We start from the raw sequence: 18,617 nt of genomic DNA on the forward strand, positions 1-18,617 counted from the left end.
TGATTGTTTCTTCAACAGATACACAGCCTTAAGAAAAAGGAGGCAGCCTGGCAAACTATTGTTTAAGATACTTAAGAGAAGGAAAAAAAAGAGACAGAGGGAGACTCAAGAGACATATTGGCCAAATGTAATGTCGTGTGGACCTTGTTTGCATCCTGATAGAGAAGCATTTCTGAGACAGAAAATTAAACTGACACTAAATGTTAGAGATTCTATGGAATTTTGGGTAAGTTTTGTTAAAAATTATAATGGAATTATGATTATACTTAAAAATCCTTATCAGTTAGGGTTGCATGGGTGGCTCAGTCAGTTAATTGTCTGATCCTTTTTTTTTTTCATATTTATTTATTTTTGAGAGAGACAGAGACAGAGAGAGAGAGAGGAAGACACAGCATCTGAAACAGACTCCAGGCTCTGAGCTGTCAGCACAGAACCCAATGCAGGGCTCGAACTCACAAACCATGAGATCATGACCTGAGCCAAAGTCAGACACTTAACCAACTGAGCCACCCAGGCGCCCCTGTCTGATTCTTGATTTCGGCTCTGGTCATGATCTTATGGAATCATGAGCATGGGATCATGGGATCTCTGCCCCTCCCACACTTGAACTTTCTCTCAAAATAAATAAATATTTTAAAAAATAAATAAAATAAAAATCCTTATCATTTACAGACATATACTAAAGTTTTTATGGATCAAATGATAGAGTGCCTAAAATATGCCTTAAAATAGTCTAACAAATGGCAAGGAAGGGGGGTGGTGGGGGTGGGGGTGGTAGGTGGATATTATTAACTTTGAAGCTGTGTAATGGGTATGTGGAAGATTGGAGGGAAGGTTAATGTTTGTTTCTTTGCTTGTTTGTTTGTTTGTTTTGAGAGAGAGAGAGCATGAGAGGGGCAGAGAGAAAGAGGGAGAAAGAGAATCCCAAGCAGGCTCTGCACCGTCAGCACAGAGCCCAGAGGCCAATACAGAACCCATTGTGGGGCTGGATCATGACCTGAGCCAAAATCAAGAGTTGAAAGCTTAACCAACTTAGCCACCCAAGTGCCCCTAAAAGGAGGTTTAATATATTATTTTCTCTGGTTTTGTATATGGTTGAAGTTTGCATAATAAAAAATTTAATTAAGGAAAAAGGAGTGGGGTGTGTGTCTGTGATGTTGAGCCAGGTAAGTTGAGGCCTGGTAGCAGCCACTAGATTCAAAGACAAAGGCCACTAATGGCCTTGGCCTAGATGGGCTGCTGCAGGCATTGGGTGGGGAAGAAGCCTGCCCCAGGAGCTGAATATGGAGAGGAAGAGGGGGCTGAGGCCACGCAGGGCAGTAAACCCCAGAATTCTGGCTGCAAAGAGGCTGGGAGAAGAAGTGTAACTGAGGAAGAATTTCTGTTTTACAGGTGGGAGAGACAAGCGTAGTTAAGCAGTTAAATGCTGAAGGAAATTCTTGTAGCAGAGTGGTCAGAAGGACAGGAGGATGCAGATCAACCACAACCAAGGCTCCTGGAGGAGGCTCCTGAAGGCTATTAGGTTGGGGGTGGGGACTACAGCCCAGGGGGAGAGGCAGGGCTTCGAAGTCCTGCTGTGATGTCTGGGCCGGAGCTAGGAGGCAAGCCCAGTAATGTGGAGGCTGAGAAGGGTAGAGGAGGAAGGAGAGGGAGAGAAGCAAGGGAAGGATTCCAAGTGGAGCTGTCCTCAACACCCCCCTGTGACCTAAGCTCTGACTTGGGGTCTAGGGTCTGGACTGTCCCCTCTGCCTTGGGGGCTATGACTGCCTCCGCTCATCTCAGTGCCTTAATGTGGTTGTGGAGGCCCTCTGGAGGAAGGGCAAAGGCAGGTGGCCATGCTGATGGTCAGACATGCTCAGGATGCCCCACGTGATTCCCTCACCCTCACAGTCCCCGCCTACTCACCCCCACCCTCTGCACTGCGCACCTCAGGACTCTCATCTGGTTAGTCCCCTTTCCACAGTCTCAAGGCCAGGGCTTGTGCTTTGGTAGCTTCAGCCCCCTTAGCCAGTCCCAAAAGACTGAGAGTAGGGTTTAATGAGGGCCAAGAACCCCTTCCCAGCTCATGGGTCCCAGGCAGATGCAGGTTCTCCTCTCCCTTGCCCTGCCCCACTGCTGTGTCCTCACTACCATCATCATGGTCCCAAAACCACATGCCACATCACACTCCCCAGCCCCGAGGGACCGCCCTGCCACTATATTCCCCCGCCCCCCAGAGCATGGGCCTTCACCCAGGCAGCCCAGAAAGGAAACAGATTTAGGGCAAGGCCAGGAATGAGGACAGTGGCAGGAGGAGGAGCTCCTGGGGACTACTGGGAGCCCCCCAACACCAGGCACCCCTCACTGAAGTCACCCACACCCCTTTCAGGCTGAGAGGACACTGGATTTGCCTGGGGAGGGGGGGTACGGGAGACAGACTCACTTCTTGCCTAGCTGCCGGGCGACGTCACAGCGCTGGAAGCCCTCAAGGTGGTAGAGGCGGCGGGCCAGCCGGCGAGCAGCTTCACTGACCCCCTGGCACCCATTGGCCAGTGGGTCTGTGCTGCCAGGCTCCAGCCCCTCCGAGCTGCTCAGCTCTGAGTCCGAGTCTGAAAAGCCATCCTTTAAGCTGGGGTCACTGCACAGGGAAGGTGGGGACAGGAGAAAAGGGGTCAGAGGCCCAGGGTCAGAAGCCCCAGGTGGAGGCTGGAAGGTCTCCCCAGGCCTTGGAAAACCCACGCAGGAGCCAGAGCAGGGAAAGAAGCTCCAGTGCATCAGGAAGAATCAAGTTATTTAGAAGAGCCCCTCATAGAAGCTACACGACCCACAGCATACTTCCCTGGCCCCACCAAGGCCGGAGACGCCTAGAAGAGCAGCATGGAACCTCAGGACCAGGATGGGAAGTCTGGGTGCATAAGAAGGACACGATGACTTCAGAGAGACCGTGTTCTCTCTGGGTGTACTGGGTTGCCCTAACTTGCTTTGCCTGCTCTGGATCTAGGTTTCCCCATCTGCTCAATGGTTCTCCCAGTTCCCAGCCTAGGTCCTGCCTCACCTGGCTGAGTTCAGCAACTTGTCTGTGTCCTCCTCCTCTTCCTCCTCCTCCTCCTCCTCCTCCCCACCTGGACCCGGGGGTCCATCTTCATGGAAGCCATTGGGCACAGCAGTTAGAGACAGGCGGCTCAGGACGTTCTCTGATCGGCTGCAGGAGATGGAGCGCCGCAGGGGGCTGCCCAGATCCCCATCACCACCAGCTGCTCCCATGTCTCCCTCAGGCCCCATGTCCCCATTGCCTAAGCCAGCCCCTGGCTCAGGGCTATCACGGGCCCGCTGCTGGATGAGGGGTGTCAGGGGGGCCTCGAAGCTGACACAGCTGTCACTCTCATCCGTGAGGCTCAGCACATCCAGGGAGTCGAGGCTGCTGTACTGGGTGCCCCGCAGCAGCTCAGACTCCACGATCTTCTCAAATGTGGCACTGAAGCCATCCCGCACATCTGGCTCTCCAGGGCCACCCGACCTGTGGGATGCAATGACCAGTCACCATCCTCCTGTGGTGTCCCCCGTTACAGGTGCTAGGACTGCACCAATCTGTCTGGGAACTCCCCGGGGACAGAAGCAGGCATGGATTGTTTCCTGTTTATTCTTTCAGCCGATACTTACTGAGCACTAGGTGTCAGGTCCTGGACTGGGTATGAGGGTTTGGCAGTGAAAAGGACAGGCGTGGTCCCACCCAGTGCCTGCCTGGACCTGGCTTAGAGTAGACATCACTTGTCTGAATGAATGAATGAATGAATGAATGGGAGGCCTCTTCCTCCACAGTGGCACAGGGCCTGCTGCCTCCAGGCTTTCCAGAACGCATGGGCATCCCCCTACCAAACTAGAGTAACTCTGGGTCAAAATTTTGCTTGAAAGTTCTCAGCTTGGCCAACTACATTATAGCTCTCAGGCCTTGCCTTAATGTCACCTCCTCAGGGAGACTGAGGAAGGCAGGTCCACACCACCCACCACTGTGGCCCCTCTCTTTATTCTCAATCCTCAGGTTATCTCCTCACTTCCTCCCAGCCCCCATCAGCATGTCTGTCGTATTGTTTGTTCCCCTGTTTACCATCTGTTCCCCAGTCCCACCCCCCACAAGGCCAAGGAACACCCAGCACATAGTATGTGCTTATTAATCCTACTGAATGGTGCACTGGGTGAACAAACAAATGTTAGTCAGCCCTGTGGCTTAAGATGCTGCCTAAGCCATTGCAGGGCCCTGTCCCATCCCTGGAAGAGGTCTTTGCACTGGCTGTTTCTCTGCCCACAGTGCTCTTCCCTCAAGCTGAAGCCCTCCTTCCTTGTCCCCTTCTCAATGAGATATGCCCTGAGCACACCATTTATAACTGAGACCTGCCCGCAAACACCTTACCCCTTTTTCCTACTTCATGGTTTTCCAAAGCACTTACCCCCTTCCTACATACTATATAATTATTATTTTTATGATTCATTATCTATCTACCCACTAGATCATACGCTCCATGATAGCAGGAATTTTTGTAGGTTCTATTCACTGATGTATCCCCAGCACCTAGAATAGAGTATCACACAGAGCTAAACCAAGGCATCCTGGGAAGACTCTTACCCACTGGGAAGAAGCACAGGTAAGTAGAAAGGACAGGTAAGGAAGAGGAAAGACTGACAAAGAGCGAGACCAAGAGAGATGAGACAAAAGAGAGACAAGATAAAAGAGAGAAATAAGAGAGACAAATGTCTGAGAAAAGAGATACAAAGCATGACAAACAGAGTAAGAGAGACAGAGAGTAAGAGAGACAAAAATAGAGACAGAAGCACAGAGACAGGAAGAGGAAAAGACACAGACAAAGAAAGAAGCAGGCTGAGGTGGCCCATTTCAGATAAATTGAAACCCACCATTTGCAAGGAAGTGCATCCCTCACTGCCCCTGAGGATTAGCTGCACCCTGCTTCTTCCCCACCACCTGCTGCCTGGGAGACACCGAACTGTAGGTGGACTGGGAGATACCCCCACCCCTCAAACGCCTCCTTTAAACCCCAGATCTAAGATGTGGTCCTAGCGTGTTCCCTGGGGAAGCATACCAACCTGAGAGAAAAAGCTGGAGTCACAGCCAGCTTTCTCCTGCCCCAGTTCCAGCAGGCTCTGAGACCACAGTCTCATTAAGCCTTCTCTTGCTGAAGAAGGAACTGGGGAGGAGGGCAGAAATCTAAAATATGGCAGGAAGTGTGACAGTGCACTGGTGTGGTTGCCTCTACTGAACTCCAGGAGGAAGAGACAGATGAAAAGGGTCACTGCCCTGGTCACCAGAGCAGACACTCAAAATCTTCCCAGCAGAGACACTTCGGCTAGGCCTGTGCTAGGTCCCAGAGATACCTGAATAATACATATCCTTGCCCTTGGTGGTGGGAGTGGGGGGCTCTCATCTCATTGTCAGAGCCATGAATGGTCTCCCCCATCCCACTATCTCCCACCTTCTCATGCATCTGAGCAGACCTGAGAGGTGGTTCTGACAGAGGCCTGAAGACTATTAGCCCAATCTCCAAACTTCCATCTACCCCCAATTTCAGCCATCCCAAATAAATATGCCACCTAAACACAAGACGTAGGCTCCAAGAAGCCCCAGACCCCTGCCTGCACCCCACGGCCAGGCAGGTGGCTGCCCTAGGACCTGTCTGGATGGAAACACTCATAGCCACAGCATACTTGGTACACACAGGCACCCAACCCCATATACTCACATTCCTATCCACAGAGCTAGCCACACTCAGCCCTGACACATGCAGACCCAAGTGCCCACAAATGCACAGGCCAGGCACACTCAAACCCCCACACACAAACACACGACCACAAAGACCCATGCACATCAGCATGTTCACACATTCCTATGCACACAATAATGCACAGGCCAGACCACGAGGCATGCCACCCATGCACACTGGCTCATCCAGGCCAGGGCCTGCAGCTGTGCACACTAAGACTTCTATATACTTTCTTTTCTCAGGACATTCCCCTGTCCCTTTCCCACCGTCCTTGTCCAACTAGTACCTCCAAGACATGTAGGTCTCTCTGCTTCCTGCTGAAGATAATAGAAATGGAGTGTAACTCCAGTTAGTAGAACTGAAGTGAGATTCTTGGTAGAACCTCCGGATGGCACTCAAGTAGGGGGTGGGGTAGCTGTCAGGGATTAATCCATGAAGCCTACTCTTCTGAGGTCAGTTGCAGAATTGGGAGATCTTCACCTCCAGGAAGCAGAAGGCTGGACCAGATGACCTTCTGCATCAAAGCATTTTGGAACTCTACTGCAAAGCCTGGGAAGGAAGGAGTGTGGCCCTCCAACCCCACATAGAAAGAGCCCATGATGGTTTGGGGGGCTGTGGGTAGAGAGCACAACAGGCCTGCTAGCCTTTGAAATCTAATGGCTCCAGCCTTCCAAAACACCCAGAAGCCGGGCAAAACAGGGAGATGTAATTCCCATTTTATGGAGGAGAAAAACAAAAACCAGAGAGGCTAAGTGGCTAGGCCCAAGCCATATGGCATTGGAGTGGCCAAATGCAGCAAGTCCCCAATCCAAGACACCAACTTACCCCAGCTGAGGGTCCTCAGTTTCCAGACATAGATTCCTGGAAGCATCGTCCCCCTCTGCCAGCCCACCAGCCCTCCAGGGCCTGGACTCTGTAGAATCTTCCAGAATGTTTGAGTCTGGCCCCAGGACTAGGCCATTGGTGAGGGAAAGGCCAAGGCTGAGGCCACGGAGGGCCACGTTCGGGCCTTGTGCAGGCTCCTCGGTGTCCACCAGAGTGCCCCTTATCTCATGCCCTGGGCTATTGTAGCTACTGTTCAGGTCCTGACTCTGTGCCATTCCATTCTCGGCCCCTGGTTCTTCCTCAGACTCCAAGCTGGGGTCCCAGGCAGCACCACCTTCCCCAGGTAGTACAGATGGAAGCTTATCCTCATCCATGGCAGCCACTACTTCCACCCTGTGCTGACTGCTCCTGGGACTCCACTAGACCTGGAGGCAGATGGAGAAATGAAAAGGTAAGTCAGACAGGACAGGTGCTGGGGGGTCTAAAGACAAGCAAAACCAGTGCCAAGTAGCCTGCCTGGGGACAAGAGGATGGCTGAGAAGATCTCAGGACCTCCTGGCTGGAGTATGGGTTCAGACTGTAGCCTCCTCGGGCCAGCCCCGCTCACCTCTCCCCTGACCCCCAGCCATCTTGTGTGCCACAGTCCTGCCTTCCCTGTTACTTCTTTGATGTCTCTGTTGTGCCCACAAGAACCCACCAAAGCTCTCTGAGAAAGATCCAGGTTGGGAGGAATGAGGGAAGGGTCCAAGATCCCTGGAAACCCTCTTCCTTTCCAGCTGGTGTGTGATGTAGACGAAAACTCCAGGCTGACACCAGTCAGCCCCCTTGCCTCTTTCCATGTTCTCACCCTGACTCCAGGAGCCAGACAAAAGCGAATTTGTGGTGAATGGAGGGAACTGAGACGGGGCTGCCTTTAGACGGACAGTTAAGACAGGAGGCAAGGAAGTCAACAGAAGTGCAGCTTTATCAGAACCAGACATCAACCCAGAGAAACCAACCTGAGGCCCAGCGTGAGGCGCTGTCCAGGGTGCTGGGCTGGTGAGGCGCCACCCAGGACCCTGGCCTAGAGCAAGCCTGCCTTTGTTGCTCAGTGCCCAAAGCCCTGGCTGTGAGAGGAGAAAAGAGGTGGGGGCCTGGGGTTCCCCTCCACATCCAGCCCCCCAGAGCTCACCCAGCCTTGAGAAGGGACTTAAGAGGAGGCTGCTATGGGGCATTCTGGGGAGAGTACCAGAAGGGGACATTGGCCTTGCTCCGCCTAACTCATTGTGTGATCTGTATGGGTCCAGGTCGGGGCCTCCTCACTGCACCAGCCAGGCCAGCCCCACTCCTATCTGCCATGCTTTGAGTTTGTAACTCCTCTTAAAATGAGGAGACCCATTTCACTTGCCATATCCATCCCTGGCCCCTTTTTTTAAAAAAAAATTTTGTTGTTTATTTTTGAGAGAAAGAGACAGAGTGTGAGTAGGGGAGGGGCAGAGAAAGAGGGAGACGCAGAATCCAAAGCAGGCTCCAGGCTCCAAGCTGTCGCCACAGAGCCCAATGCAGGGCTCTAACCCACGAACCACAAGATCATGACCTGAGCTGAAGTTGGACGCTTAACCAACTAAGCCACCCAGACACCCCTTTCCCTGCCCCCTTTTTAAACTGATCAAAACCAGCCCAATTTCCCAGAGGCTTCCTGCTCAATCTTATCCCAGAGGAGAGGGCAGATGCAATGGGCTGTGTTCTGGCTCCCCCTCAACTGTCTCTCTGCCCCTGGCCCCACCCAGTCTAGGCTATTTCTGCATCACCCCACACCACCCCACCCATGATCTTTGTCATCGGAGATACACACGAGCCCCTCCAAATGACTTCCTTCCTTCTTTCTTTTTCTCTTTCTGTCTTTAATTTTTTTAATGTTTATTTATTTGTGTAAGAGAGAGAGAGAGCAAGAGTGAGTGAGTAGGAGAGGGGCAGGGAGAGAGGGAGACACAGAATCTGAAACAGGCTCCAGGCTCTGAGCTGTCAGCACAGAGCTCAACGAAGGGCTCAAACCCACCAACTTTGAAATCATGACCTGAGTCGAAGTTGGATGTTCAACTAACTGCAGGCACCCCTTTCTTTCTTTCTTTCCTTCTTTCCTTCCTTCCTTCCTTCCTTCCTTCCTTCCTTTCTTTCTTTAAGTACACTTCATGCCCAGCACTGAGCCCAGTGATGGGCTTGAACTCATGACCCTGAGATCAAGACCTGAGCTGAAATTAAGAGTCTGACGCTTAACCGATGGAGTCACCCAGGCACACTTTCCTTCCTTCTTCAGGCTTCAACTTCCCCCCAACAACCCCAGGCTCCTCTGAAAAGGGATCCTGAGGGTTCAGGGGAGGCTGAAGGAGACGGACTGGTCAGCCTGAGAGGCTGCACCAGAACAGCTTGTAAGTATAGCAAAAAGGATTTAAGTGAGACCCAGATTGCCTATACTTGCCTGGTCCTAAGTGTCACTGGAGGGACTTGTTAAAATACAGATTATGAGCCCTCCCCCAAACCTCCTAAACCAGAATCTACAGGGACCAGATATAGGAATCTGTTATTGAGTGGGGTAGACAGCAGTCTGGGGCCTCAGCCCACCCACCCTGAGCATTCCTTCCTAGAATCTAGAGTTTTGAAGACCTCATGAGCTTAAGATTTTATTTTAAAAAACAAATCTGAAGATCTAGACTCTAGAATATCTGGGCCCTGATCCTAGGACGCTGGGGACCCCAAGGGGCTCGGCACTAAGTGAGGGTTTCTTTCTGGTCTGCCCTAAATCCCTGCTGCTGCAGTTGCTATTTCAATCTGTTCCCTCTGGTTGTGTACTCAGAGGGGGGAGAACAGGAGGTCATCTCCTCAACTGAGACGTCTTGGGGGTGGGGGGAGCATTTCTAAAGGAAAGAGGAGGGAGAGTGGAGACTTTTGGCTTGCTGCCTGAGTTCTAGTCCTCTGGCCTGCTTTCTAGCCCAGGGGCCTGGATGTGCATTGGATCTGGGGCACAGGGCTTCAACCCAATTCCACCAGGGTGCCTCGCTCCCACACCCACACGTGGAGGCTGAGCCCAGCAGGACAGAGTGCCTCCCCTGTGGTCAGGGCTCTGTCTGAGCTCCCAGGAGGCCTGAGACTTGAAAGCATAAGTAGCTTCACCTGATGCTCATTTTACACCAGCCTCAAAGCCAAGGTTAAGAACAAATCAAGGACTCCTTGGGAGGCCCCTACCTCATCCCCCAACTTCCAGCAGCTGCCTCAGGCTGGGTCCAGCCCTACCTGCCCTGCCATGTCCTCCTGCAGCTGGGAGCCGGGTGGAGGTTCTGCCAACACTGGGCACTGGGCCGTGTCCTTGGTTTCTGGGGTGGGCAGACAAGGGACAGCATTGAGCTCCACTCTGGGCGGGGGGCCCAGAGTCCCTGCCTGGGCTGAGGGCCAGTTGAGCCCAGAAATAGCCAAGCCAGGACCCCCCTCTCTCTTTCTGAGCCCAAGAGAGGGGCACATAAAGCAGGGGCGGGGGGGCTGCAGGTCAGAGATGTCAAACAATACCCCAAGCCCTCACTCTGAACCTTCATGTGCCCTGGGATACATCGTCCTCTCTGGCCTTTGTGAACCCATCTGCAGAATGGGAGCATCACCTCTGCTCTCCTTCCCCAGGGCTGGTAGGAGTACCTGAGGTCATGAATACTGAGAAAGTAGAAATCCAAGGAAGAACAAACTCTTACAGAGGTCAAGGGAAAAGTCAGCTATGGACCACTCTTTCCACCACTACATTTAACAAACGGGGAAACTGAGGCATGGAACCAGGAGAGGATGTGCCCAAGGTCACACAGTGGAGGAGCTGCCTCTAGAACTCAAAAGTAGCTTCCTTCTGTGCCTGGATGGGCTGGAGGTGCTGGATTAACCCAACCCCAGTTTCCCAGGCCCTCTGTGAGATCCTCCCACAAGAGTAAGGGCTCAAATCTTTAACCAGGAGACTCTACCTGAAGCAGTGACCCTGTCCATGTCCAGCCCTGCTGGCAAGAGCAAGAGAGTTAGTACAGCTGGGCCCCAGGGCACTGATCCCAAGCAGAAGCCTGAAAATGACAAGCTGGCGTAGTTAGATCCCCTGCATTCTCACTCAGCATAAACCAGACCCTACTCCGAGCAGGGGCTCCTGCTCCTCACTGCCCTTGAGATGACCTTGGGCTTGGCAGCATCTTTTTGAGCTCCAACTAAGGTGGACCCATGATGTCAGTGGAACACTGGTTGGGCCAGGGCTAAATGTCAAACCAGCCACTTTCTGGGTCTCAGCTGCACCTACAACAATCTTGTCCCCCTCCTCACTTTACCCATGGCAGCTGGAATGAGCTATGAAAACACAAATCACATTATATCTCTCCCTCACTCATAACCCTCCAATAGTTCCCAATGCCCTTCGATTAAAATTCATTCTCCTCAGCATGGCCTAAAAAGGCCTTGTCTATGCTGGTTCACTGCCCTCTCCCCATCCCCCACGCCATCAGCCACATTGGCCTTCTTTCTGCTCCCTGAGCTCATTCCCACCTCAGGGCCTTTGCACCAGCTGTACCCTTGGCCTAGAATGCTCTTTCCCTAGATCTCTAAATGACTGCCTCTTCTGCCACTTAGGGCTCCACTCCAATGCTGCCTCCTCAGAGAGGCCCTCTCTTACCACCCTGCCCTCTCACACTCCTCCACAGAGCATTTTATCTGCTAAGCATCACTTAACAGAACTGAAACTCCTTTTTCTATTTGTTTCCTTATTTCCTGCCCATCTCCCTCACTAGGATGTAAGTTCAGGAGGGTGGGGACTATGTCACATTCACTGTCTGCCCCAGAGCCCAGCACCATGCCTGGCAAACAGCGGGCACTGTTTTAAACGTTTGGTGAATAGCCTGGAGATTATCAACATCACTGTTGTAAAAGCAGAAGCTAAGAGAAGTTGAGGAACATGCTTAGGGCCACAAAGCTAGAAAGTGGCAAGGCTAGCATTCTGCATGGAATAACCTTGTGTGGTTTCCACGCAGAGATCCAAGCCAAGGACGGTAGGAAGCCCAAGGAAAGGTCTGGAGAAGGGGGCTCAACAAGGAGGGTTCCAGGGCCCAACATGTTCTATAAGACTGAAGGATAATGCATGGGTGCTGATGCCTGTGTGCATATCTGTGAACAAGCATATGGTGGGCATTTCTGGGCACATACATACATGCACATGCACACACACACACACGAAGGGACCTGGGCAGCCACCCATGAGGCAGTCTCCCCAGGTGATGAGACAGAAATGAGGACCCTACATGCCTAGGAGCTAGGTTCAGGGCAGTTAGACCTACATCAATGGGTGGCTGGGTTTGAAATTATTCTGCTTTGGGAGAAGCCAGGAGCAGGAAAGGGACAACCCAGGTTAGGGCGGAGGATGGGAGGACCCGCACTCACAGTGGCCACAGCCACATACAGCAGCATCAGGTGGCTTGGGTGGGTTTGGCAGGAGATAGGAAAGTACAGGCCTATTTGGTGGAAATGGGGATACAGGAGGCAAAGCTGAGGTGGGGAACCCATGGTGCTGAGCACTACCCAGGACAGGCAAAATCTAGGAGCCTGTGGAATGTCCAAGAGTACTTAGAGCCCAGGAACGATAGGTGTAGAAGGGAATAGAATCAGAGAAAATCATTCTGGAATCAGGTTTTGCCTCTAATGTGCTAGGGGAATTTAGACAAATGAAACCCTTCCCTGGCCTCATTTCCCCATGTACATAAGAGATTCCTAACCATTTCCAAGTCTTGGACTTCTCTGAACATTTGACGGAGCTGTGGATCCCACCCAGACAGACTCACATATGTGCACAACATTTTGAGTATTTTTGAGAGGCTCATGTGCTCCTAAAGCCCATCCATATGCCCTGGGCATGAACTCCAAATGGGATAGGCTTGAAAGACCTCCCACCTCTAACAGTGGACACTCAGCATCCCAGAAGGGCCTACTTGCCAGGGAGAAAAAAAGCTGGAAACCTTTTCATCTCAGAGCTATTCTTTGCCCCTTGGGAGCCCACTCTGGAAACCTCCTTAATATCCCACTGCCTTTCCCCAAACTCCTACTACACGACTCCCTAGCTCATCCAGATTTTAGCACATGGGCTGGGATAGTCACACATGCCCATACACACAGGAACAGTTAAATAAGATGATCAATGAAATATAGGGTGTGGGCATTTCTCAACACATACATACATGTCCCCCCCCCACACACACACACACTGAACGAAGGGACCTGGGCAGCCACTCATGAGGCAGTCTCCCCAGGTGATGAGATTGAGATGAGGACCTTACATGCCTAGGGGCTGATGTATAGTAAGTGCTCAGAACAGATTTCGGCCAGATGTGGCCCATAACATTCGCGGGGCCCGGGTTAGCCCAGGCCTGGGCACTCCAGGATTCCACAGGACCCTGCTGGGCCACTGACAGCAAGGGCAACAGGAAGGTTACAGGAAGACCCCTCCTTGGTCGGGGGTGGGGGGGGGGGGTCCCTGGTCCCCCGGGCTCACCATGCTCTCCCCAAGCCTCTGTCAGCTAAGGAGTCTGGAGGTCAGAGCTCTAAGTACCATCCCTAGGCAAAGATCAGCCCAGTCATGTGTCTCTTCAATGACCCAACTGCTTGGGGGCAGGGGATGTAACCAGGACGAAATAAAAGTGATGTCTACCCAGGAGCCTTGGAAATTTCCCTGCTTCCATTCCTCAAAGTGACCCTAATCCCTCCAAACCTACTTGGTCTTCCCAACTTGGAGGATCTCATGCAGCAACAGGTGCCTCAGAGTAGGAGTCCAGGACAGTGGGTCAGTGTCCTAACTGTACAGTCAGAAAGATCTGCCTGCAAATCCCAGCTCTGCTACCCATCAGCTGTGTGACCTCTCAGAGCCTCAGCACTTTCCTCTATAAAATGCAGGGTGCTGGCAGCATCTGCCTTACAGGACTGCAGTGAGGACTGAAGGAGCTGGCAAGGCTGAGGTGCTCAGAGCCAGGCACAAGTGCTTCCCAGAACCCTCTCTCAGGCCCACAGGGGAAAGAGCAAGCTGCCCACACTGGAGACAGAAGGCACCTGAGAGCAGCACAGGACATTCAGCGGGCCCTGCAGAGATTTTCCCTCGGCAGCCTGTCAGAGCAACTTCTGAGGCAAGGGTTTCAGAGGTCCAGCCTGAGGGTGGGGCAGGAGAAAGCCTCCAACCTTAGGGCCCAGGAGGTGGGCCAGAGAGAGCACCCTACCCTTTTCTGAGGCAAGTGAAGACCTTACAGTCCCGGCCCCACCAACTTTCCCACCCCAGGCCAGGCTCCCTCCTAGCTTTCCATTTCAAGGCACAAGGGCAATACTATATGCAGGGCAAGGGCCAGGGTCCTGGGCCTCCCTTAAAAGTTGCCCAAGCCCTTCAGTTAGTGCCAGTTCAGGGTCATTAGGGAGCCCAACATCACCCGGTTTTCTTCCTCCCAGTTTGGCCCCTGGGGAACCAGCTTTGCCTTAGGTTGTGGGCATGTGGAAGGTCTCCCCTTTCTCATGGTTGGACAGTCAAAGGTCCCCAGGGCTGGGTGCACATTTGCATCTTATCTGCATGCGCCCCACACCCTGCTGGGACTTTCAAGGGCCCCTGGGCCCAGCTTTGCAAAGGTCATTCCTTGATGTCTCCTGGCTTGCTTCTCTCCCCACCCCCAGCCACTTGGCACCCTCCTTTGCTCAGCATTTGCATATATCCGCTTGCTGGTTTGGAGATCCCTCAACATGATGAAATTCATGCCTGTCGTCAAATCCCAAGTCACATTTACGGCTGGGGACTCTACCTCCAGCTGGCTTCCCTACAGGGTGGGCCTTCAGTTATCTGGGACTGCAAGGGACTAGGCTGTTCTGGTTAAGTGACTGGCCACTGCTCTGTTTCCTGGAGCTTCACAGGGTACCTGGGACTCACTCTGCTTCTTGAGCCCCATTTGACTCAAGAGGCTGCAGAATGATAGTTGAACCCCAAGAGCTGCAAGAGACTGATCAGGTGCAAGTCAACCCTGCCTCAGCTCACATGCCTGACTGAGGGCAGATCTGAGGGGTCAATCACTGAGCAGCTGCCCCCCAGTCTGGCTTGACAGCTAGGAGAGATGCACCAAGAAATTTCACCCTCCCTTTTCTGGGCCCAAGTTTTATTTACTTGATACTCCCTAGATCCTCACATTCTCTATCTGCCCCCCCCCCATCTCCCTAAAGCCCCTCTCCTTCTCTGCCTCCTCCCCTGTCACTTTCTCCCCACCCCTTCCCAACCTCTTGATGTTATAGCTCCACTTAACCTCAGCCTTGCTGAATCCCCCTGTCCCCCCTTCCCCTGCTCGATCCTGCTTCTGCTTTAGGACTTTAGCACCGGGTCTTAACAAAGGCTGTGGTCTCCTTGAGGCTGGATGAAGGCTGCAAAACCAGCTGGTGTGAAATGGGCTGTAGTGGACCATCCCACTATTGCCTCCCTGTCCCCGTGTCTGAGATAGTCCCTCCTATTCAGCCATAACCCACTGACAGAAGATCTGATGGCTGGTAAAAGCCTCGCCGCTTGATGAGCAGTACATGGGGTAGGAGACAAAGAGGAGTCTGGAATGACTGTGCTTGGGCCCTGAGTACCTGGAAGGATGGGGAAGACCAGGTGGAACAGGTTTGGGGAGGAAGATCAGGAGGTCAGCTTTGGACAAGTTGAGTTGGAAGTGTTGAGAAGTGCTGAGAAGGTTACTGGAGCTCAGGAGAGTGCCCGAAATTGAGGGTAAAAATGTGGGAGCTGGTAGCATGTAGATAGGTGTATTTAAAGCCACAGGTCTGGACAAGATCAGCACAGGAGTAAATGGAAAGGAAGAAGACCAGCCATGCGGTGCAAGGGATGAGCCATGGGTGGGCAGGGGGAAAAAGAAACGGATTAGGATCAACCCACAAAGTGGGGAGAAAACAGGAAAATGGATGTCCTGGAAGTCCAAGAGAATATTTCAAGAAGAGGGAGACACTGAATGTGTCAGATGCTTCAGATGAGGACCGAGACTTGGCCACTGAGTGTGGCAACTTGGAGGTCAGTGGTGACCTTGAGTGATTAGTGGGAGGAGGTGAAAGCCCAACTGGAGTGGAGTCAAGAGAGCGTGGGAAGCGAGAACCAGGAGACAATGAGTCTAGACAACCCTTCTGGGTAGTACTTCTATGAAGGGGAGCAAAGAGAGGCAGTGGTAGCTGGATGGAGAAGACAGGAGAGCCACCTTTTAAGATAGGAGAAACAACAGCAAGTATCCACTGGTGGAATGATCCAGTACAGGGGGAACTCATAACGTAGGAGGGGACTCTAGCCAGAACAATACCTTCAAGCAGGCACAAGGGGACAGGATCTAGTGCACAAGCAGAGGGGTGGCCTTCACCAGGAGCAGGAATACTTCACCCCCAGGGATAGGAGGAAGGCAGGGCGGTGGGTATGGAGCTGGCAGATGGGTGACTGTAGCACTGGGAGTCTGAGAAAGTTTTCATTGCTTCCATTTGCTCAAGGAAGTAGGAAGCAGTATCATCAGCTGAGAGAGAGAACTGAGGGTAGAAGTGTGAAACAGCAGGAAGGGGGAGAGGGGATAGACTCAGGACCCATGGTGGGACTGCTGGACAGCACTAAGGACACACCTGAAGTTCAAAGTTTTGAACTTAAAGTGAGACCAGTTGGCGCAGTGGTTTTTCTCAGCCCCGTTCAGCTTCCCAGGTGCAGATGTGGAGCGTGCAGGGTGTTGGGATTTCACCAGAGTTGGGGTTTTGCCAAGCAAGCATGAAGAAGCAAAATGAGGTAAGGGTGTTGGGGGTCTGCAAAGGATGGATTATCCTCAGTTTTATAGTGGCCCCTGCTCAAACTCCTTCCCCTGCTGGTGCCAGAAAGTCCACCACCCATTCCCTACTTTGAGTCATGAAGAGCTTTCTCTCTGCCCTCATTCCAAAAGACCTTCTGAGAGGGTAGCCACAGGTAGCCACCAACACCTGAAAAATGAGCTTCCCACACACCGTTCCTCTCACCTGGAAAGTAACGTGGACCTCACACACTCAAAACTGCATTTTCCATCACCCTTCCCAGGCCAGCTCAAGACCGCTCTCCCCACCTCTAGCCCGATGCCAGCGCCTATCCAGTCTGCCTCCTCCATGTCTCCTTTTCCTTCTCTCCACCTCCCATCTGCCACATCCCGGTCCCACAAGGCCACCACCCCACCAATTCCATTCCCACCGTGCATGCCCTCTGGCTGCCACATGCGGCGGTCCCAAATCCATTGCGTGGCATCTTGCACTGGGTCACATCACTGGCAGCATGACCAATCCCTTGTCCAACATTCTGGCCCTGCCAATCCCCTTCCTTCTTCCTCAGCATGTCTTTTCCAACACACACATCTGCCCCCATTACTCCCCTCTCAAAAGCCTTTGGTGGCTCCCTGTGTCCTTGGAGAAAGGGCCTGCTCATCAGCCCACATTCCGGGCCCCACCCCTTTTCTTCTTGTCTTGCCCCCCTCCATCCCTGCTCCCCCACTTGTGCCCCCACACTACTTTCTGCCCCAGTCGTGGCTCACCCCCACACCACCCCTGAGGTTGAGAGTTCCTTGAAGACCTCATCAGTGTCTGCTGAATCACCCTTCTCCAGTATGTGGTTTGAAGTACTGGCTCGGTCAGTTTTGCTGACCTGATGCATGGATGACCAGGTGGATGAAGCTTCTGGAAGTGGAAAAAGAGAGGAACAGAGTAAAACAAAGGGACTCCTTAGCCAAGTGACCTAACTTAAATGATCACCTATTACAGGACAAGCTGATGGCATCTGCCTCCTGATGAGAAGCAATGAGAAGGAAGCAAACATCACCTATGGGATATTCTTGCCAAAAAATGTTTAACGTGAATCTATTCATGAGCAAGCCATGAAACAAATTCAGAATGTAGAACATTCTACAGGAAGACTGACCCCGGCTCTTTAAAATTGACAATGTTATAAAAGACTTAAAAAAAAAAAAAAAAAAAAAAAAAGCAGGGCTACTGTTACAAATTAAAGGAGACTAAAGATATGTAACTAAATGCAACAGTGTGATCCTTGATCAAAACTTGCTTTTAAAACAGCTATAAAGGATATTACTGGTACAACTGGAGAAATTTGAATATAGATTACATATTATGTTAAATTGTATCATTGTGAAACTTCTTGAGTATGGCAATATATAGTCATTATGTAGAAAAATGTCCTCGTCTCAGGAAATTCATGCTGAATTATTCAGAGGTGAAGTGTTATGATGTCTGCAACTTACTTCCAAAGTGTTCAGAGACAGAGGAAAACAAATGTGGGTAAAACGTCAACAACTGGCAAATCTAGGTCTCTAGATTTCTAGGTGAAGGGTGTATAGGTGGGTATTCATTGTACTACCAGGTGTGACAAGACAAAAAGTTAGGGGGGAAGGAAAGGAGGCAAGGGAGACATTCCCAAGAGGGGAGCTCAGGGCCCTGCCTGCCTGGGCAGGAGTCAGAGAGGCAGTATGGCAACAGCGACAGGCCACAAGCTAGACGCTAGAGCCCATTGGGGCCAGGCAGGCACAGCTCTGGAATGGCTCACTACCTAACAGGGATCAGACCCCAAGGAAGACCTACCTGTGAGCAAACTCCCTTAGAAGGACAAGGGGCTCTGCAGAAAACAGCCAGGTCCCAGGGAGACCAGCAAGGCAGTCCTGTCCCACCTCTGCCTGACCTGTGCCAAGAAGCCAGGGCTGGCCCAGGCTCACCACTCCTCCCCCCGTCAAACACCCCTCAAAGGGTGACAGTCTGAGTGTATCCTCCTGTGTGAGGAGCCAGGCTAAATATGGAGCCCCAGACATAAGATGCCGCTCAAAACAGATTTTCCTGGAAAAGACCATCTGGCAAAGGATGCCTAGAACATCTTCTGTCACGAGAGGCAGTGTCATTTTCCTGCAAGCAAATGTCCTGAATGGGAATGCCTCGATTCCACGTCTCTAGAAGACCCTAGCTTAGTGCCTCAGTTTCCCCCAAGGTCATTCCCTTGCTCCAGAT

At 52.1% G+C, this 18,617-nt stretch overlaps 1 protein-coding gene across 4 annotated transcripts in view; it reads right to left on the reverse strand.

Moving 5' to 3' along the window:
- The window catches only part of PSD2 (pleckstrin and Sec7 domain containing 2), a 56,374-nt gene that overhangs the window by 28,635 nt on the left and 9,122 nt on the right, over window positions 1-18,617 (reverse strand). For 3 of the 4 annotated variants that reach the window (XM_060635996.3, XM_060635995.3, XM_060635993.3), the window contains 3 exons: window positions 6,576-7,000; window positions 3,035-3,496; window positions 2,423-2,617 (listed from right to left, as the gene is read on the reverse strand). In XM_060635996.3, the coding sequence (XP_060491979.2) occupies window positions 2,423-2,617; window positions 3,035-3,496; window positions 6,576-6,949 (1,031 nt within the window). In that variant the 5' untranslated portion in view covers window positions 6,950-7,000. Of the gene's footprint in view, window positions 1-2,422; window positions 2,618-3,034; window positions 3,497-6,575; window positions 7,001-17,143; window positions 17,286-18,617 lie in introns of all 4 variants that reach the window. The other variant, XM_060635994.3, reaches the window with a different exon arrangement.

The sequence above is a fragment of the Panthera onca genome, chromosome A1 (genome assembly GCF_046562875.1).
Source record: "Panthera onca isolate mPanOnc1 chromosome A1, mPanOnc1 haplotype 2, whole genome shotgun sequence".
Taxonomy (NCBI): domain Eukaryota; kingdom Metazoa; phylum Chordata; class Mammalia; order Carnivora; family Felidae; genus Panthera; species Panthera onca.